The sequence below is a fragment of the Cottoperca gobio genome, chromosome 9 (genome assembly GCF_900634415.1).
Source record: "Cottoperca gobio chromosome 9, fCotGob3.1, whole genome shotgun sequence".
NCBI classification, from domain to species: Eukaryota; Metazoa; Chordata; class Actinopteri; order Perciformes; family Bovichtidae; genus Cottoperca; species Cottoperca gobio.
The window spans coordinates 15,738,083-15,760,962 of NC_041363.1; the positions used below are offsets into that span (position 1 = coordinate 15,738,083).

Consider the following 22,880-nt stretch of genomic DNA (forward strand, 5'->3'; position numbering starts at 1 on the left):
GAAAATCAAATGAGAGAAGATCACTCTTAGCAGAGACCTATTGGAGGATGCTCAATATACTCTGCATACATTTTGTATCAGTGCACAAAATCAAATGCCATGTTTTGAAGCCATTTTCTCTATTGGCTTATTCTCTTATCTCCTGGTCTGGTAATAAGGCTAAAGTAGCAATACTTTTCTGAGCCTGACAGAGCAGAGGGTAAACCTACATGAGGGAAAAATTAAATTACAGGAAAAAACGTATTTAGTAAAAATGGGAGCAATAATGTTGATGTCAAGGGTCAACAATTTGGTTTACATGGATTTTAGCTCAATTTCAGCGTCAGGCTCATGACTCATTTTGTGAGATAATAGCGCTTCGAGGTTCGTGTCTAATGTGGTTCCACAGCTGTGAGATGCAGGATTTCCCATATAATGATTACATTTGGACGTTCCACAAGGCAATTTAAACGTTGCTGAGATACATCTTTGTTCACAATTCAGTGTGATACTGTACTGTAATCCGGCATTACAAAGGTGGTACTCCACGTCAGTGCAGAATTAATGCTATTACAACCTTAAAAAATAGATTTGAAAGCACACATGTAGCTAAAATGACATATTAGCATGTCTGACAGAAAATAAAAAAACAGGGGGGGGAAAGGTCTGGTACTTGAAAGCGTGAAATACGACCACCTCACCAGACATTTCTGCTCTTATGAGCTACATTACTCTCTAATGTGAAAATCAGTGTTTGTAACACATTACAAGCCACCTTGACCTGTGCAGTGCAGGCACAGTCTTATGATTTCTGGAAATGACCAGAGCAGCAGGCTGAACAGTACACCAACTTAAAAACAAAACTAGCTTATCAATGACATATTTGACCTATGTTATCTTCCACAATTCCAGTATTATTTAAGGGTTTGACATACACAGGGAGGTGCAAGGGAGCTTCTGGCCTTGGATATGTTCCTAAATACAACAGCAGCTCTCACACTGTTGTAGCCTATAAACTCCAGCTGCTTGCTTTCATTGTGTCTCCGCGCCGCGCCACAAATGTTCCTCCATCTCCGATACTTATCAAGGCATTGGAGTTTGACGCTGCCATTACTCAAAATTAATAACCACGGCAGCATGTTTATCATAGCACACTTTCACACCCAACCTGCCAGAAATAATCACCTCCGTGTTTGTGTGCGTGACAGAGAGAGAGAGGGAGAAAGAAAGTAAGAGAGAGAGAGAGACAGAGGAAGAAACACGGAGAGACAACTGGAGGAGAGATGAAGTGTGAGGAAGAGACGAAGAAGAAAAGAGAATTAGCTCCTGATGAAAGACATAACTGAGAGAGGAAAGAAGAGAAAATCTGCTACATGAATACGTGTGCATCTGCCGTACCTAATCACTCTGCCTCTATTACACCTCGTTGGTTTATCCCGCACCTTTTCATACCATCATGTCTGACAACAGGGCAACACTGGCTCTGCTTGTGTATTCACTCTGCTAAACAGGACTGTAATCTCTGCTGACAGCCAATCTGCTCCAACAACGCAGGCCTGGGTAAATAGAAAAGGCTTAGGTTTTTAATTTACAAATCATGTGACTGCAGTGCAGGGTCTGGCCATGAGCTCCTCACTGGCAGGAGAGAAAGAAGAAATTCTTAGTGGAAGCGTAACTCAAATTGTAGATCTGTGTGCCGTCTGTGTGAAAATACGAGAGCAGAGAAAGAGAAGTGATAAGGACAGGGGAAGGCCCCTCAGCACCTCTCCTCAAATCTGGAGAGACAGGTGGTGGAGAAACAAGACAAGGACAAATGTCTGACAGTCGCTGGTAAGGGCTCCGCTGACATTTTCCATGGCATTTAGAAAACATCCAACAAAACCAAAAGAAAAAGAGGGGGGAGCCTAAAAATAGTTGGCAAGAGGAAACCTATGACTAGTGAGGTTATACAATAGATGTACACTTCATATGACCCGAGGGATTTTCTCACTTTCCCACAGTCTCCTGCTTTCTTTCACAGAGATGAACATTTGTGGCTGAACGCTAGCGGCTAGTGAGGGGCTTTGTGCCCGGCAGAAACCATAAGTTTGTCATTAAAAATATTTCCAGTAGTAAAAAAAAAAAAAAATCTCACATTTTTCCTGTTATAGAATAAAAGCTTTTTTAAATTATATTTCATTGTACAATACTCTTTATTTCTCAGAGTGCAGAGGTCCCTGTCGACCAGCTATTTGCATATAATATCATAATATGATAATATAAATTCATACATTTTTATCTCCATACAAAAAGGTTCATACGTGAATATAATAAATTGAATCACCTCTTTAAGGTATGATTTATGAAACAGTTTTATTTAACAGCAGTAAATAATTAGCAACTTACCTGCTGCAATATCTTGTCTCGCCAAAGTTAAGAGGAAAACATGATTGCTCAGGGAATAGGCTGTTTATAGTACTTTAATGTCTATTTAAATAGCTGGAGGCTTAAAGGTGACCAAAGTATTTTTGGAAATCAAACCTAGTGCTAATAGGGAACCTGATAATGAGGCGATCTGTAAACGTTTGGTATGAAGCCATGCCGGTGTAATCGGTAACACTAGTGTTGTCACAAGTTTGTGAACTGGTGGGATTTTTCCTCACAGTGGCAGTGACAGCTTGTTGTTAATTTCATGTGTGTATTGCTACTGGAATTTTTTTACAGATTTCAAACAAATACAACTAAATAAAACATTTAAATCAGAATCACCTTTCAGTCTGGATACCGATGTATCATGTCCTCATTCGATTATGGGGTTTAACACGGTGGGATCTGCCAGCTGGCTGCAAACAGAAGCTATTTAGAATAAGTTTTCATTGCAAATGCCTCCAAATGCACGCACGCCTTATAGTTTTAGAGAAGTTGTGTTTCTGAGAGCATGCTTCTCCAATTATTTCCTGCTATATAAGCTCCTGAAAGTCAGAGAGGGCCCGCAGTCATCCCTCATCTAGTCCGATAACTGTGTGAGAGGGGACAAAAGTGTAGAACAGCCAATTTGGCCTGTGATTTGTGACGCTCATAAGTGATGGATATGCAGAGAATGTTGGCCTGAAGAAAAAAGCAAAGAAGGAAAAAGAAAAGGGATGAATATTGATTCCCCTCTTTAAATGAAGCTGTCAGAAAGACTGAGAGGTGAAGAAGGAGAGAGAGAGAGAGAGCGAGAGCGAGAGCGAGAGCGAGAGCGAGAGCGAGAGCGAGAGCGAGAGAGAGAGAGAGAGAGAGAGAGAGAGCGAGAGCGAGAGCGAGAGAGATGAGTACAGATCTCATAAAAGAAATGACTCACTTATTCCATGCATCTGCTTTCTGTGAAGACTACAGGCCGACTGACCAGAGCTTACTCACATGCTTACATTTACACACACACATGCATAGACGGAGGCGGAACACACATAAATCTGCGTGTCCAGCAGCGGGGCTAATGTTAGCAGAATAGATGCTGACTCTTTGCTCTGACCAAAACCACTGAGGAGGCTTCACCGCACACTTTATTGCAATATACTCACACTTGCACAGACAGAAGCATGACATTCACATAAAATCCATGTTTAATCTCCTTATTTCTGGCAGAAAAAGTGCAATGTAATAAAAAGTAATTATACAAATGACAAGTTATACTATAAAAACAGATCTCTAGATGTAAAAGAATCTTCGCACACAGACAACACAATGGTAACAAAATTAACAAATACACTATGCGCACAATAGAAAGAAAAAAAAACAAGCACCAAAAAATGAAAGACAACCGTTTAACTTTGACACCGTGTTCTCAACTTGGTTCTAAGAAAGCGAGCGCCACCATTTGCTCTGCCGTTCCACTTTGATCGTGACTCGCTTTCCATTTTCAAACGCTATGCCATTTGAAAAACACAATCCCACATCGGTCTCCTATCATCTCTGAGGGGAGATACAGAGAAATAACAGTGCCAACACTGGCCACCTGCAGCACATCACATCCCGTCTCCCCGAGAAATGACGGCGAACAAAAAATAGGCGTCCTACTGTCACAATCTGCCTGTCGGACTGTGACGATAGGAAGACCTTTATCATCATAGCTCTCTTTCTTACACTGAGACGCTGTTTTCGGCCATTACTGAGGAAGATAAGGGGAGCCAGAGGATGCGGTGTTTATTGTTTTATTTTTCTTAAAGATGAGAGGCAAGAAGAAAGAAAAAGAGAAGGGACGGAAAAATGACTCAAGTGCTTTACCTCCCACAGAGCTCTATCTCTCCAATTGGCCCTTGTAGGGGGACAAATTGATCCTGGAAATAAGGGGTCATTTCCTCTGCCTGTTTACCTGTTCACAACACACTGTCATCAGCTTGAAACACTCACACAAAAGCTGACCCAGCTGTGCCCTCGGAGAGCTAATATGAGTCATTCTGGTCTTCAGTGTGACAGTGTGACAGTGTGACAGTGTGACAGTGTGTGTTGGCTTCCCCGACAGCAGTGAGGACAATGTTGACCTTTGACTCTTTAAACTTTGACTCTAACTCTGTATGAATATGTGTGAATGGGCGCTTTGAGTGATCGGAAAAGATTGGAAAAGCGCTATATAAAAGCAGTGCATTTACCATATACATGCTCCGAGTCCTTGAGCAGCAGTCAGCAAGGTAGCAATACAATAATAAAGCAGAGAAGTCAGACGGAAAACTCTTTTACTCCCACCTCATCGCCGGTGGCGCATTTTAGCATCACTTCAGTTCTTACCTTTCACAATAAAAGCCCTAAACCTTTACATTGCATCACTGCTTATAAGAAGGATCAAAATCCCCATTTCGCTAAGACGCAGCTTAACAAAATAGTTTACAGTACTGATTGCACTTATCTCTGCAAGGAATAAAACAATTTATAAGCAGCAGTGTGAGATCTGACGGCGGAGACTGGAGAGATGTAAACATTTAAAGAGCTGATCTTAATTAAGAGTTTCTGCAGTCCTGGTTGGATATTAAAATGCATGAACACACTATGGTACAATAATTCACTCCTGTTGTTTTATGGCTTCTTTTCACATCCTGCACTGCGTTGCATTGACATTGTCTAAATATGTTCTAATTCTTCTCAAAGTTCTGTCATTTATTATTCCATTACTATTCCTGATGTTTGAGGTTTTTACCGTGGTGCTGTTTCTGTAACGCTATCGAGGTACTTAAGGCAGGCATCGTATCAAAGTCATCATTTTTGATATTGTGACAACACTAGCTGTGAGAATGTAGTTTGTAGTGGAAACACATCATCACGACTTGGCTTGGTGAGGTGCGGCTAAAGCGGACCGGATCGAGCCCGTGGAAAACTCTAAAACACACACAAGTCTTTCACATTGTAGCGACCACCCAGCCAGTTTCTCCCTTTAAATAAACACCCTCTCCTCCTCTCCGCTCCGAGCTGTGTGACTGTAAAGTGTAACAATAAAGCAGCTTATGACTGAAGGCTTTTATTTGCTCTGAGTCCTTGAGCAGCAGTCAGCATGTACACAATACACACAAAACAAACACACACACACACACACACACACACACACACACACACACACACACACACACACACACACACACACAGGTCTGCAGGTTCAGGAGGCAGGGCAGAGGAAATATCCCTGCATTACTTTTGCTGGATCTTAAAAAGAAATTAAAAAAATAGCAAGCATGTAAGACTGTCCACCTCGGCCTTTCACTCCCCTACTGCCTTCGCTTAATACATAAGCCAACAACACACCAACTGTATGCTGCAACACACACACACACACACACACACACACACACACACACACACACAATATCCTAGCTTTATCTCTCACACACACACACACACACACACTTTTAAATTCCAATATTCCCACAGGTGATCCAGATAAATCCAGTCAGACACACACACACCTTCAGCCCCTGAACCAATGCAGTAAATATCATTATGGAATCAATAAAAAGGATGTGTGCGTGACAGTGTGTGTGTGTGTGTGTGTGTGTGTGTGTGTGTGTGTGTGTGTGTGTGTGTGTGTGTGTGTGTGTGTGTGTGTGTGTGTGAGATAAAGGGAGGAAGTTGATAACGCCATGTGAGGATTTCACCAAACTCCATGTTTTTTAAATGAAAGAAGGCGGCTAAGGTATTACCATAACCTTCCCACCACATGTCTGCTGTTTACTCAAAATTGCAAGAATAATTTCACACATGTGCACACTCTCTCTCACACACACACACCCTTTGTTGCTATGTACCATGGTAAATTCAATATTGCGTTCACACTCCCGAACCAGAGTGGGAGTACAGTCGGCAGAGAAACCACAGCCTTAGCTGTAAATCAATAGATTAAATAGAAACGTATGAATAAAACACAGTATAATAAATAAAAGAGGAGATGCTTTACTCTTGCCGTCACATTCGGTACAGGTTCTCGCCCATTTGAGAGAGAAAGGGGGAAAGAAAAGAAAAAAGTTCTTGTTGTCCTTTCAACTTGTGTTCTGACATCTTGCGGCTATCCTTCCCTGTGCAAGAGTTTGCATGTTTGCATAAGGAGTGCATCAGTTTTAGTACATCATGTATATGTTTTTGAATGTGCGCACATAGTACCAACAAGTGTTTTGCTGTAAATGTCAGTACTGAAACTTGTACTTTAGAGGCAGATGTGTCGAACAAGCTTAGGGTTTGATCATTTGATCACGCTTGTAAATAATTATCTCAAATATGGTTAGGCTCCAAATGTTGTTTGTGGGTTTGTGTGTAGAGCTATTAAAATCCTTAATCGACTAATAGATTAGTTGATTTAATTGAAAACTCATTCAAACCGTTTCTCAATTGTCCCTCCACAGATTAAAGGTACCCTGTGGAGTTTCCATGTTTATATTCTCTGTTTCTCACCAAAACACTCCTCCTTGAGGCCTAATAATGTCAAATTCATCCTCTTCTTCATAACACATTTGCAAAGCCAATTTTGATTTTTTACATCCATGTAAAGATCAGATAGCGGTCTTCTTCTTCACTGCTTTTGTTGGTAAATGTCTTGGAGTGTTCCACCAATTGTTCATCAATCAAATAGGGTGAAACCATCAGCAGGAATGTGCATCATGCCACCCACACCCTCGTGCATGAGCAATAGATACTAACAAAACGAGGACCCACTACAAGTAAACATTTCTCCATACCGCCAAAAACTCCACGGGGTGCCTTTAAATAAGTGACGCAGAAGGATCTGAAAATCTACTGCTTACTAAAGGCAAAGCAGATTTGTGAATATTATTGTGATGCCAGAGAAGCAACTATTACTTTTCATTAATCAATAACAGCCCTGCATAAAAACATCATAAAAAATGACTAATCAATGAAAGATTTCTTTGCCAACTAATACCCTAAGGCACCATTAGTCAAATGATCAACTGGACTTCTTATAGTTGATTAATTTTAAGTCTTGGCAAAAACATTAGTATTGGATTTATTGTAAAACTTGGAACTTGATTTATTTTGTAATTGGTTTTTTTTGTTTATTCCTTTAACTAAGGCTCCTATTGCAAGCAGGGTGGTCTCTCTTTGAATTGCCACTACCCTAAATTACTCGATTTCTTTCCATATGCAATGACATTTTGTCATGAGTTTTTCTTGTCTCGTTAGACAGACTCTCAGCGACCGTTACTTAGTGGGACAGAAAACCCAGCGAGTATCACTGCGTGTGGTACTTTTATACTTGACATGACGTACCTGTCGTTGATGCTCCAGTTGAGGCAGAGGTTTAGGGAACTGAGGTTGCGACATTTCCTCACCACCTCCATCACCGTCTCATTGTTGAGCTCTGAGATGTGCCGCAGGTCCAGGACATTCAGGTTCCGTAGCTACAAGAGGCAACACACAACAATATTTGAATGATTTAATCATGTCAAATTGACCCAAATAGATAGCTGTGCAGCACAGGTCACACAGGTACACAGCACAGACAGAGGAATTTAGACTCTGCATTTTAACCCATGCTAGTATTAGGAGCAGTGTGTGGGGGTCCGGTGCCTTGCTCAATGGCATCCCAGTAGTGCCCAGGAGGTGAACTGGTATCTCTCAAAGTACCAGTCCACACTCCATATTTGGTCCTCCGGTTCCCAAGCCAAGTCTCTACGGAACCCTAAGTCGTCACTTCTTGTTGTCTAAATAATGTCAACATGCTTTTAAAGTGTATGGTTAATATTTATTTATTTTTATAGGAAGAACCTTATTCCGTAGAAGTGATTTATAGAGCAAATATGTATCTTGTAGCAGAGGGGAAAAAATGCAATTTAATTTCAGTTGGACTTTACTACAGACATCTTTTTCACAGCAACATTTATAAATGTCTTTCATGTCTGTTCATGAAGGAACCAGAAGTTGATTCGTTACTATGAGCAGTGCAAAAATAAGAAGCTACAGGAAGAGAACTATTTGATGAAGGCACGTATGGTATGCACGCCTGCTGAATTACATGCACGGTTTTGATGTATCCCCAAGGAATGAGGGGAAAAAAATCTCTCCATACACCGAGTAAACTTGTATACTGCCACATGTAATGAAAAATAGCATGAATGCAGAATAACACCTAACAAGGCAGATAAACGATACAAAATTGCTTGCCGTTACTGTTTATTATTCTGTGCCTGCATGCCTGGTGTGAGGGGTTATGAGCCGATATGAACATTCACTTTCCCTCTTCCTTTCATCTCTCAGACTTTCAATAATCCCTATTTCCGATCTGAATACTTTATAAGAGGGGGCTTAGATTAATCCTCCAGTCAAAATCTCTACTTCCTGACACACTCTTGAAAACCCACACTGGCACACTGTTCAACAAGCCTTCCTCCTCGCTGGAATTACCAAAGGCTTTTTCAAGTCACAGCACAGGTGTATTTTCTCTGATACATACTCAAAACTATTTAAGGCACATGTGGTTGCACACACTCTCACACACACACACACTCACACAGACACACTCACACATACACACTCACACAGACACACACACATACACACACATACACACACACCCACACACACACCCACACACCAGGGATGCAAGATAATAGGAGGCATGATATTCCGGCCAGCCGCTAGGGAGGCAGAGAGGTAAATGCCAGGGCCAAGGCTAAAGAGAAAACAAGCTTATAGTTGGTGTTAAGATCACTGAGCACTTTTGTCAGCTCCATAGGTATGACATATACCTACCAGCATGAAGACACATGGGGGAATGGATAAGGACCCAGGCTCGCTTGGTGAAGTAAGCACATATGTAAACACTCCTCCCTGTCCCCACATACTGAGAAACACCGACTGCAAACAACGGTGAGCGTGTGATGCTGCACTGCGCTGAGCTGAAGGTAATAAAAAAAAAAAGGCTTTCAAAACCTTTACCTTTGTCTGGCTGCTGCATATGTCTCTGTTCTTATGTACCCTGTGGCTTTTTTGTTTCTCCGCAAGAGAAAATTGGATCCACACCTCTTGTGATGAAAAGTCTGCTTATGCATGAAATAAACATGAAACAGACTTTGTTTGTGGCACATCTGCACCGATACAGTGAAGACACGCTTAGATGTACTAATGAAATAAACATTAAAGACGTTGTGTGTGCAAAGACGGGTCAGGGACAGCTAAACTGACATGATAACCAATGATTTGATGAGAAAAAACTAAAACCTTAACTTTGTGAATTAACATAGAAATGCACACATTCAAGCAGATGCTTACACATGCACAATAAAACACACACACACACACACACACAAACTGTCATTTGCCCCTGTGGCCAGTGTTGGATCGAAGTGCTAAATTATTCATACAGATTTAGGCTGATCTGTGTGCATGTTTTTGTTTGTGTGTGTGTTGTGGCATTGTTTGCATGCAAAGCCATTGCAAAAATAAAACCTGAATGTAGGCTAAGTGACCGTTACCACTAATATTCATAGCAACAGACATCCATTCACACTGTCAAAAAATCTCAGCGGCACACACTTGCTCTCTCTCACTCACACACACACACACACACACACACACACACACACACACACACACACTCTGTATTTATGGTTATTGAGCCTGGAGTAAATTTGAAAAGCCCCGACATCAAAAGTAGTATTTGTTCTCCAAATCTTCAAAAGTGCTTATGTCTGCTATAGTAGAATTTCTACTACAACCAATAGTATCTGTGTCATTGATGTGGATAACCAATGAGAAACCAGGCCAACCAGTGTGAGTTTTCATTGGCCGAGAGTGTAGCTAGGTTGAAGAAAAACTGAAAATTGTGCAGATGTCTGGATGAACGAGAAGAGGCAGAGTCACGGCTGCGACTAACTTTGTTAATCCATTTGTAGAAAAGCCACTGCAGGGAAAATAAATTCCACCGTTTAGCAGACATATACCGAAAGAAAAATACCCTCCAAATCCCTGAATTGAAAAGTCACACAAAAGGAATTCTCAGTTATTAGTCTCACCTCCAGAATGTGACAGGCCACAGTGCCAGTGTTTGTTTTCTCATAGTTGACAGATTCTCATAATTTGACTCGTGGGTTAAAAGGCTTTAATGCTTCTAATCTCATTCAATCATTTCCACCCGTAATACACTTTATGTTCTGCTCGTGGATCCCTGTGATCCAAGAATAAACAAGCGAAAAGGAAAGAAAAATAAATAGAGAGAAACGGGGAGAAGGGAGCACGAAAGCTTTAGACAGAGAGGAAGACAAAGCGGTTGATTCACACAGCACAGGGAGAGAAACGGAGACACGGAAACAGTGGGGGGGGGAAAAGTGACAGAGTGAGGAGAGCAAGTGAGAAAGAACAACAGAATTGAGAGCAGGGGATTTGGTGCGGGGTTCGGCAGGTTTTTCTCCTCGTTGGCTGAGGTCTGTAACCAGGCAGAGTTTGTCTCGTCTCCTCTGACTCGGCAGCTACACCTGGATAATTATTTATGCTGTTCATACAAAAACACTGAAACCTGCAGAATCCAGCTGCTCTGAAGCCAGTGTGACGTCCCCGCCCTGAGAACACACATGCACGCCGCAGAAATTAAAGTTGAATATATGAATATTCCAATGACTATGACAATATTTCCATTGCATGCTATTTTATACTTCAACTTCACTACATGTCAGGCGGAAATATATTGCTTTTGAATCCACTGCTTTTATTTCAAAACTATAATTACTAGATTTAGATTAAACAACAGTATACAAAAGGAACAATACTTTGTCCTGCTTACACGTTAATGCAAACATAACAATTATCTAATATTTTAATAGTATCACAGTTTCTCTACTTTTATTTTAAGTACTTTTTGTTACTTGGGATGCAGGATTTTGACTTGTAATAAAGTGTTATTGTGTTGTATTGCCTCTTTCACTTAAAGTCAATGATCTCTGAATGCTTCTTCCATCACTAACTAAAGCAGGCACCGCAAGCTAAACAAAATACCAATAGTAATAGCAATAGAAGTATTTTAGATAGTGAAATTATTTATTTATTTAATAATTATGAACAAATAAAAGCTGTACAATATAAACTTCTTAACCATCAGTAAAAATAAATTGTGTTTTGATAATGTCTTAAATTCAACTTTTTCTTTCCTAATTCAAATGTTCAATTGTGCCAGAAAAACCCAAAACACAGAGCAGAAAATGACTGATTTAAATCCACAGAATCATAAACTTTGATGTGAATCTCATTTTATAAACCAACTCCAAATATAATTCAAATACAGAACTCATCAAACACCTCATGCAAAGATAAGAGAAAAGCAATCACTTCAGATTCTACAGGAGCAGCAAACGGCACTCGCCTGAGAAGTGGGTGTGTTACCACATTTCTGTATTAAAGGTTGTTTAATTCAGTGCACATGACCAGAGGAGATCTGTGAGCTCCGAGCGGCTTGGCTCCCACCTGCTTCAATTAGAAGCCTCTCTCAAACAGGAAAAATGGGAGTCAGAGGTCAAACACAAAATGCCACTTTAAATGAAAGAAAAACAACTGGCTGTTTCAAAGGTACGTTATCCTTCAGCCAAGCACAGTTCAATATCTGGAGAGGTTGATTTGACACTTTATTACATTAGTGTATGTCACAGTCTGGCACACAGTGGGTGAGTGAGTGTGTGTGTGTGTGTGTGTGTGTGTGTGTGTGTGTGTGTGTGTGTGTGTGTGTGTGTGTGTGTGTGTGTGTGTGTGTGTACCTGTGTATGCTCTGACTACAGAGCTATAACTACCTGTGCTATTACTGTATTTATTTACACAACGTCAAGCATCATGATGCCAAGCAGGAAGTTGAGCCCTGGTGGACCCCATGCAGAGGATATGATGTCATGGTTTGAACGCTGGCATGGAGTAGCATGAGTTCATGGCTGTTGCTGTCCATCAACCTCAGTGTCCCGGCTGACAAGCAACTCGATGACATTTAAAAAGCACGGACAGAGCGAGCATTGTTTTAGTCATAAATAGCGAACATGTTGGGTTTGGAAAATATGAGCTGCCATTTCATTGCTGTAGTTAATCTATAACCACTTCGAAGATTTACTATGTGAGTCAATGACAAATATATGTTCTTCTGTGGGAAATGCATATATATCCACAAAAAAAAACCACATTGCACACAAGCAATGTCCATGAAAAAAGGGAAGGAAAACGTAGCTTTTCAGTAAAACTAACAGCCGTAACGGTGAAAACTCTGCATTCTCAGACCGGCAACGTTTAAATCCTCTAAACAATGCAGTTAGAAGTTTAGACAGTCACTTTGAAGTGATATTCAAAGTCCTGAGCAAGAAGTCAAATACTCAGGGTGTTGTTGAGGTGACATTGTGACCCTGACACATTTTGCTCGGCTGTCCGCTAGTGTTTGAGACTGTGTGAGACCGGATGAGGCGGGGGGGCGAAAAGGTGAGACGAATGGCAGAAGTGTCGCAAGGTGAATACAAGTGCGCACTCATGCATACACGCTTTGTTTTGTTTTTTTCTTCATATCGGAGCATCCCAGACAGTTCAGTCAGACAGGAGAAATCTGTGTCGAGACAATCCCTCTGCGGTAAGCCTAAATCACACGCAGCCCCCCCTCCAGACACACACTCAGAAAAACATACACATATATAAATACACAGAGGCCTGTGCAGACAGAAGGATATGAATATTTGAAAAAGGACTGAGGCAAAAATTGGAAAAGGCCATGGGTCTGGTATCACAAATACATTGTCTGCATCAGTCATGGACCTATGAGCTGATCCCTGTGTGAGTGTGTGTGTGTGTGTGTGTGTGTGTGTGTGTGTGTGTGTGTGTGTGTGTGTGTGTGTGTGTGTGTGTGTGTGTGTGTGTGTGTCTGTGTGTGTGTGTGTGTCTGTGTGTGTGTGCACGTGTGGTTAACTTCTCTCTTTATCTGTCCTGTGCCCATCTACTGTCTATCACTTATTTTCCCTCCCCTACCCCCTTTTCTCCCTTTTTCTCCCTTACAGTCTTTAATCCTGCATGTGTTGGTGTTGATAACAAACTCAGTGGCGAGGAAAGGCTCGAGGAGATAGAGAGCGTTGGTTTCTCTTCGGCGCTCTAAGCCAAATGACCACATAGGCGCGCACATACACACTCACATACACAAGCGGGAGTCAGAGCGACAGCACTGGATGGCAGTCCCGGCACAGTGACACTAGTTGGGCCAATAATGAGACATGATACCCCCCCTCCAGGGGTCAAAAACCTCTCTATCTCTGTCTGTCGCTGGGTTAAAAGTCTTAGAGCCAAATGAATTATTCTTCAATTACTCTTGCGAGACACACATCATCCTTAGGCTCTTCTCTGCTCATTATATTCATAAATCCCCCAATCTCCTCCATACAGCAGTGAAGAAAATTATTATTACAATTTCAACTCATTTTGCGACCCCCACAACCCCATTACCTTTCTTCCGCCAAATCCCCTCTACTTCTTCGTTACCCCTTTATCCTCTTCACCACCCCTGAGACACAATACACATGTACACAGTCACACACACATTTACACATAGGAAAAATGTACAAATAGACATGAGCCTACACACACCACACACACACACACACACACACACACACACACACACACACACACACACACACACACACACACACACACACACACACACACACACACACACACACACACACACACACACACACACACACACACACACACACACTTCCCTTGGTTTGTGTTGGGGGTTATCAGTTTGACACAGGGCACTGTGATTATGTATTTTCTGTGCTTCAGTCAGAGAGCGGAGATAAGGGGCCAGTAGACTACTGCAAAGCCAGACACCACTCATCCTCCATGGGGAGGGAGTGGTGGAGTGGAAGGTGTGAAGGTGACAGTGGGTGAAGACCTGTTTCTTAACCTCTTTGTATTTCCCCAGTTTCAACACTCTTTCCAAACCTGTGGTCAGGACAGTTCGTAAAACAAAATTATATTTCTTTATTTTTTCTACAGTTTTCTTTCCTTTTCTTAAGAGGTTGTGAGCCACATTTGAACTCCGGATGCTGCGAGTACATGCTACTCCACTTAGCCACAGAGATGGATAGAACATGTGATTCTGGTTATGAAATTAAATAGCTTCCCTGTCATAAACCAGACTGTTTTATTTGCTCATAAACACACGGAGAGAATGAGGTATTGCCCACGGTCCAATTCTGTCAAATTTAGAGAGCATTTATCAAAAGGTCCCAACTTTTTCTTTCTGGAGAAGAACAACAAAAGCACTGGAGCGGCACGGCTGGATTAATCTACAAGACCCAAAATTAAGACCAGAAACATCCCAGTTCTGCACATCAGAGAGACAACACATAGCTATTACAGTCTCCAAATATACCTCTTTTCATCTGACACATTCTTCAACAGTCTCTTCATTTGTTATGTCTTTGGCCTTTGCTTTCTCTCTCCCGAGGGTGGGAACTTCCACACACACACAGAAAAGGCATTTTGAGGCCCACAGTGTCTTAGGGCAATGATAGGCTGATGTATGAGGAGGAGCATTGTGGGTAGGCATGACAAGCAAAAGGGAAGCCATCAGTGGGACATCTAAGGGTCGGGGAATGAAGGCTCTCTGGCACCCAGAGCTGCTCTCAAACACTGGCTCTCTGATAGAGCCGACCTTGGACTTAATCACTACCAGAAGAAAAGAGCACCCACCGCTTGACAGGAAGATGGAGAGATGTTGGGAGAGTGTGTGTGAGAGAGAGAGAGAGAGAAAGACAGAAGGAATGACAGACAAAGACACACGAAACACAAGAGTAGAAGAGAGAGGGGGAAAAACACATGACAATGACCGAAAGCAGAGAGAAAAGAAAACAGGTAACAACGCAGTTCAAAGAGACGGATAATGACTCTGTTGGTGTCACTGATGTTGCCTGAGAAGCAGAGGGAGAGCACGGAAAATTCAGTATGTTAGCCACTTCTGAAATACACACAAATCCATTTTCCTCAAAGACACACAGACACACACACACTACACTCAAGCTGGCAGTATGGACAGAGTGACGCCTTCTACCCTTTTATTAACGGCCAGCGCATACACACATCTATTGCACTGTCACAGGCTTGATTAAAGAGGGAACCCCCTGAAATTAAATGAGGAGAATGAGTACAGGACCACAAGAAAACACATGCGTATATAAAAGATCCTCAAATTAGCCGCTGTGGGAGAGCAACTGAATCACTGAATGCTCTAGGACACCCACAAAGCCTCCACACCAACATGTTAAGAATCCATTACACTCCTTGGGATTTGACAGCCTCATCAATAAAACTATTATTAATGTCAAGGGCTTAGAGCTAGCTTTGAGCTTCAATCTCAACACCAACTATAAATAAAAATGTGTGAGTGTCTCCCTGGCACTGCAACACAAAAGACCACATCAGACACGCGTTAGCTCTTAACATTTTGTTTAGACATTTAAGGCCGTATGTAAAATGTCATTTTCCACCAAGGAAAGTGTTAGGAAGCTTGTTTCCGATTAGCAGCCTTTACTCTTTCAGCCAGCGGAAATCTAGATTTCTCCTTTTAGAAACAGGATGATGATTTATCAGATAGAGCCTGGCTACAAATATTGAGTTGTGTTGCATATCACAGAGGAACTGCAAAGCAGCCGTACGACTGAAACACTGAAGAACCATCAGAACAACTTTACAGTTACAATACAGACCATCTACATCCATCTCCACACCATGGGTGGCCTATTTCAACCATCAGCTCATTTGATTAAGAAAATACAATTCCAATTGATTTCATCACACCCTCATTTGTGAGAAGTCCATATGAAAGAAAATATCAATCTGAAACGACTGTGTCATATGAGAGAAGTTAATAAAAGTAATGGATTTTCTTCCCTTCTTTTCTGGTGACAGCTCAATAGCAAGTGAGGAGGTTGGGAAGAGTATCAAAGAGAGAGAGAGAGAGCGAGAGAGAGCGAGAGAGAGCGAGAGAGAGCGAGAGCGAGAGCGAGAGCGAGAGAGAGAGAGAGAGAGAGAGAGAGAGAGAGCAATCGAGGAAGAAAAGAAGTGGGAGGGAGTGCGTGATAATCGAACAGGAGAGGAGCGCTGCAGTCCTGGAATCGCATGCAGGTCCACGGAGTCATCAGAAATGCAACGATTCTAAACGCAAGAATATGATTTTCAATCAACACTGGATGGGACCAAGTGGGAATGAATGAGAGGATGAATCAACTGCTAAACGAGATAATTACTGTCACAGAATAGAGAGGGGACGGAGAGAGGAAGTCGGGACACAGATGCGATGGCTGAAGTGAGAGATATCATTTGACTCTAAATCTGTACAGACAAAATGAATGTGGTCAAAATATTATCCTTGAAACATTTCTGCCCCGTCATGATTCATAAATCATGATCAGTTCCTGTGCTAGAAACTCAGAAAATACTTTGTTCATCACCGCTTCAGTGTACTTGCACTTGTACGAGCAGTTAAAGCATTTCTGAAGATGCTTGTGAGGTACAGCCCGATGTTCTTTTGAGACTAATTTCAGAGTTTAGAAAATCTAATAACAATATATCACCCTATATTATTTATTAACATAAACACTTAAAAATGTTATCTTTTAATGCGTAACATCAGAGCTCTCTAGTAGACAGACTATGTAATGGTTTCAAACTTATCTTTGCCATTTCAGGTCTGCAGCTTTATAAGGACATATTATAAGTATTATTATTATTATTGAGGTCATAGTTAAAGGTGGTATTGTACTGCACCACTAACCTCAATGCTAAAAAATATAATTTAATTAACACCTCTATGACAGCGTCAACAAAAACTTTATAGGCTTCATAAAAGTAGACTTTACGGGAGAACAGTTGTATTAGAGGTTGGCGGTTACACAAAAGCATAGTTGGTGTGTGTGTGTGTGTGTGTGTGTGTGTGTGTGTGTGTGTGTGTGTGTGTGTCATTTCAGTTTTTGTGTGTATGCAGACGTTGTTATTTTCGTTGCGTCAAGTTGGTCAAGATGGAAAATGCGGTTCTGTATGCATCTCTGGTATCTGTCTCGTTGGAAACTTATAAACCCCCCCAAAAAAGTAAAGAAAACATATAAAGTTATTTTTAAGTAAAAAAAAACAAAAATGCAGCTTTAAAAAAAGAAATTAAAAAAAGTTATATAAATGTTATCAGAATTATTAACTTGCTCATCTGAAGTCCTAAAACTTCACCTTGGTTAATACTGTAATAAATAATAATGAGGTGTGCTAGACTGTGCGTGTGGGCGGATGTGTATGCGTCCACCTCCAGGTATGCTAATGCTGTTATGACTGGCTGGCTTCATTACTGTCTGTCTACAACACACTGGCCAAGGTCAGTGGAGGCTGCATAGATGATAGGGGGCCAAAACCATGAGCACAAATTAATCTGCTGTTTAATCTAATAATGTAGCGTGGCATCGGGTGTCTCAGTCCTATTAACACAACTGTAATTGCATTTGAGGAGGAATGGATGCACGCTGCACACACGGGTACGTTCGCACTTGCGTGTACAGCCGAGAACATGAAAAACAAATCGAATTGTATTACACAAGCACACATGGGTGTGGACATATCATGCACACTCACACATAGCTGCTTTCTAGATGGATGCAATGTTGGGGAAGGGAAATAAATGAGAAGAAAAAAGCAGGGTGCCATATTTCCTGGTGGATTCAATTCAAGCAATCACTGTGTGAGTGCATGTGTGTCCATGTTTATATGGCACGGAACATCTTAAAACCACGGAGCCCTGCTCATTACCATGGTAATATCCAAACAGCAGGGTGTAGCCAGAACAGCAGCGTATTATTAGGATTCATCTCATTAGGCTTTCATGAGATTTAAAAGTTAACACAAAAGTAACTTCAAAACTAAGTCTGAGATATAAAACACACAGCAAGGTCCTGAGTTTTCTCTCCCAAAGTTCATTTCCCTCCCAGGAGACGATGCATGGCCTGCAGCAACGCGGAGCGCAGGCCCACAGTAACAGGATTAAACAAATGTCTTTGTCACACTGAAACTTCTGTTGACATTTACCGATACGACAATCTACTTCAAACTGTCGACTGAAATTAACCCTCTTTTAACTGTGCTGGAGGAACTACAGTATCTTTACTTTCACCGTAACTAAACACATGAGGGTCCAAGAACAACGTGAGTTTGTGGGATACTAACCGCAGTAAGATGGATGACTCCTTGAGAGGTCACCGGGCATCCCATGAAGCCGACAAACTGCAGCTCAGGACAATGCTCTGCGACCGCTCGCACGGACCGATCGGTAACCTTGAGAATAGAAAAGCAGAGAGAAGAGAGTTTAATTTAGCATCTCCGGTTAGAAACCTCTTTATCTTCAGAACTAAAATAGTTGCAACTAAGTGGTTCATGTTTTTCTTTATAATACCAATTTGATTTATTCACTCAATATAGGTTGAATGTGTAAATGCATTTACATTTCCAGGAACAGCATATGACATTAATGGTGAAAAGACATCTGAAAGACTTTTTCCCCTCCCTTTGCTGGGACGGTTTGCAGCGGGGAGCGCTGAACTTGCAAGTGATTTGCATGTTTTGCGTTTGACAGACAGCGGAGGATCATGGAGAGGAGGATAACGGACAAAACAGCCAAAAGAGCATGTCTGCCAAGCAGCGTGGGCGTCGACCTATGATGAATGGACCATTCCCCATCCTTCACCCAGCCGTCTACTAACAGCTCATAATGGATCAGAGATCAATAGGGAAGCAGAACATTTCCACCAGCTTTCACTGTAGTCATCAATATGGGTATTGATAGCTACTTCGCCTCCCTCATCACACTCAACACAGCAACAATATGTGGGAGATTGTTTGTCCTCTCTGAAGGCTTCCTCTGTGCTTCCTCAAACTCTTCAAAAGTCACAAAGACTAAAGAAGATGAGAAGAAGAGAGATAAAACAGAGACAAATTATTCTAAGCTGTGATTAACTGGGAAAACAAACATCAAAGAACATTAGAGGCATCTCTGTCAAAATCTTCAATGTTTCTTCATGAGATTACAAAAAAAGCAAGTCAGGCAAAAAACACATTTGAATACATGCAAAATACACATCAACTAATTATGAATGCACACAAACATTTTCCTAAACTTAAATATATTTAGAAAAAGTCCATCACAGTGCACTTCACACAAATCTAACTTCCAACATGTTTTGAAGAAACGAAAATGAAAAGAATGCCTGAACTTAAATGTTCAATGCGAAATACTGAGAGGAAAATACAAGACGCCCAGAGAAGAGTAGAGCTTGGGAAGAACGCAAAAGAGGCAAACTGTGTAGACCACAATGTCTATGTACAATTGATGTAACATTAAAATGAATTAGAACCAAGTTCAGCTTTACCAGTTGTTTTCTCAGACACACTGTGCAAAACACAATGACAAAAGTAGAGCTAAAGGAAACTCAATATCTTGAATTTGCAAATACACCTGTGGTAGTAGTGTTTTGCCATCGCGTCAAAGAAACAGCAGGGAAATTTCACTCGTTCATTTTGATCGTTTCTGATGCAAAATTAGGATTCTGAGCAGTCTGACTATTATTAGTTAAAATGCAGGAAGGTTTCCAAACAGTGAATCAACCACTGCTCTTTACTGCATGTTCACAAGATAAGTCATTAGCCAGTTAGACTGGAGGTGCAGTGTTTAAATGTATAACAACAGAATTGTACATTGTTACATATAGGAGGCGATCACAGTGAGACAGATCCATCAAATTGTAATGGCTGCTAAACCATTGTTTTATACAATATTACATCATTCAAAAAGGTGTGGCTCAAACTACAGTGTTGACCTTATGTATTTTATGTCTTGTACATGTAGGTTAGTACCTGTAATTATGTGTTAAAAGATGACATCATATAGAACCAGGCGATCAGGATCAGGATTGATAAAGATTGACAGGCGGGGGAAGCTTGTAAACTGGGAACTGAATGTACAAACTTCAGTTTACAGACTTAGAAAAGTGATCCTGCAAACACAGAATAAGAGGAGAGTATACAGCTATACAGTCAAATGTAAAAGTTTATAAAACTAAGATTATTTTCGAGCATACCTTTGCAATATATAGTTTTTGGTTACAGGTGAAGAGTGCACCGCTTTAGCCTCGTCCTTATTGAGCTCCATATGTGGGTTAGAATATTTGTATGGTTTTGGACGTCACACTGTGACCACACAGCCAGGAACGCGAAGCCATTCTCCCGGCCTCACTTCTGTTCAGCCATAGCCTGGTGTGCTCATAGATCCATTTGGAGTCCTACCTAGTAACACTGATTACACTACTATTTGTAAGCCTTGCTCTTTGCTGAGCACTATCCAGTATTTGTCCTTATACCTCACTCTAATGTTGCCTCTCTCTCTCGCTCTCTCTCTCTCTCTCTCTCTCTCTCACTGCCTTCCTCCCCCTTCAGGTCTACCTTAAAGGTTACTGAATCGAGGCAGAGGAAGATGGAAAACCCAGAGAGACAGAAAGAGAAGTCACAAAAAGAAAGAACAAGGTCTCCATTTATCTTTCAGAAAGTCACATACAGTATGGCTTATCCGAGTAAAAATCCTCCTATAACTTTTGTGAATCTCAAATGTATGCTTCTCACCTTATCAGAAGGGAGCCAAAGTTCATCAAGTAATGTGACTATGAAGGATGAGGCCGTGGTGTTTGAGAAGGAGGTCTGTAAACTTATAGTTGTACCATCTACTGTATACAATTTTGTCTAAATTATTACTAATTTACTATTCTTAGTCTTTCACTTTGGTCCAGACTTAAATATATTAATTATTGGATGGATTTACATTTTGTACAGACATTCTTGGTCCCAAGACGATTAACATTGATGCCCTGGCTTTTGTCTCTTGTGCCAGCAGCAGTTCAAGGATTCCACTCAACATCTACTAAATGGATTATTACAAACTTTCATACAGACAATAAATCCTAATAACTTTTTATGATCCCCTATTTCAACAGCTATTTGAGGGATTCCTATGATATTTGGTACAGACAATTATTGTTCTCCCTCAGGATGAATTTTAATCGCTTTTGTCATCCAATAACTTTTCATTTTAGCATCATGACCAAATACATGCAAAACTGATGATATTCACATCAGCCTCATCTATACTTTGTGTTTTGTGCTGATTAGTGAATGTTAGCATGCTTACATGCTAAAATAAGATGGTGAACCTGGGCATGCTTAAGTGTACCCTCACGCTTATTGAACAGCATCCTTCCTCCTTCCAGTATCTGTATTTTGAGCATTCTACAAAAAGTACTAAAACTTATCACCCAAAACAGAACTGTTCACCCTGGACAGTTGTGTGTACAGGTTGTAGTCTTATTGTACTTGCTAAGCTTTGTACAGTTTTTCAGAGCAATCAATAACTGGATGCACCTTTAAAATTCTACGCCTCAGGTTTAGACCCACCAAACAACTTCTTGCAGTCAGAAAAGATTAACTTAAGGTGAGTCAGTGCTCCCACTCTGAGACACTGATGCATATGGAACCTGATCTGCAGGGCAAGGTGGAGATAGGAGAGAGAGTAGAGCGGACTTGTCTTTTTGAGTATGAAATGTGTAGGAAGAAGGGGAAAAAAGCCTCCAGAAGGACCAGTCTGAGTCGAGCAGCTGGCCGCTGAAGTGAGCTGGCCGGAGATCCCCGCAACATGGCCTCTGCCAAAAGACCATCAAGGAAAACATTTTCAGGTTGACTACCAGCACAATCAAAAAGCTACGCACCGCCGTGATCCTTAAATCAGAACAGTCTGCGAGAGAAGCAAACGAATCACAGCAGAGGCCACCTCCAAACTGTCTTTCATACTGGGGTTTTCATACAAGCGTGAGGGTGCAGTTGTGTGTGTGTGTGTTCGTGTATACACTTGTGCGTGAAAGTAGAAGACACAAAAAGAAAGAGAGCAGGTTACACATCTATAGTCACTCTCAGCAGGTGAGAGAGAAAAATTCCACCAGAGCAGAACAGACCAGGAGGGCATGTACCGTATCAGATTAAGTTTGCGCCTGTTTTTGTGTGTGTGTGTGTGTGTGTGTGTGTGTGTGTGTGTGTGTGTGTGTGTGTGTGTGTGTGTGTGTGTGTGTGTGTGTGTGTGTGTGTGTGTGTGAGCAAGTCCATATGGATTTGTAACTAGGATTTGTCTCCAACCCACAAACACAAAAACCCGTCCCAAATTTCTCTTTGCCTCCCCCTCCATCCCCCTCAACCTTTCATGGACTTTGATTTAAAAACATGAAAAGAGCCATGGCAGGGCTTTGGAGAAGAAGTGGCCAGTCAAGAGAGGCCTTAAAGCCTTTTAGAAGGGATCTGGTTTAATGGTCTCTCGGTGAAGGAGGTAAGGAAAACAGGAAAAAAAAATGTTGCAGTCATAAAGA

The 22,880-nt window shown here is 41.3% G+C and overlaps 1 protein-coding gene across 1 annotated transcript in view; it reads right to left on the reverse strand.

The window, feature by feature from the left end:
• The window catches only part of fbxl17 (F-box and leucine-rich repeat protein 17), a 201,253-nt gene that overhangs the window by 114,995 nt on the left and 63,378 nt on the right, over positions 1-22,880 (reverse strand). The window contains 2 exon segments of the mRNA XM_029440323.1: positions 7,705-7,835; positions 18,652-18,759. Coding sequence (XP_029296183.1) covers positions 7,705-7,835; positions 18,652-18,759 — 239 coding nt within the window.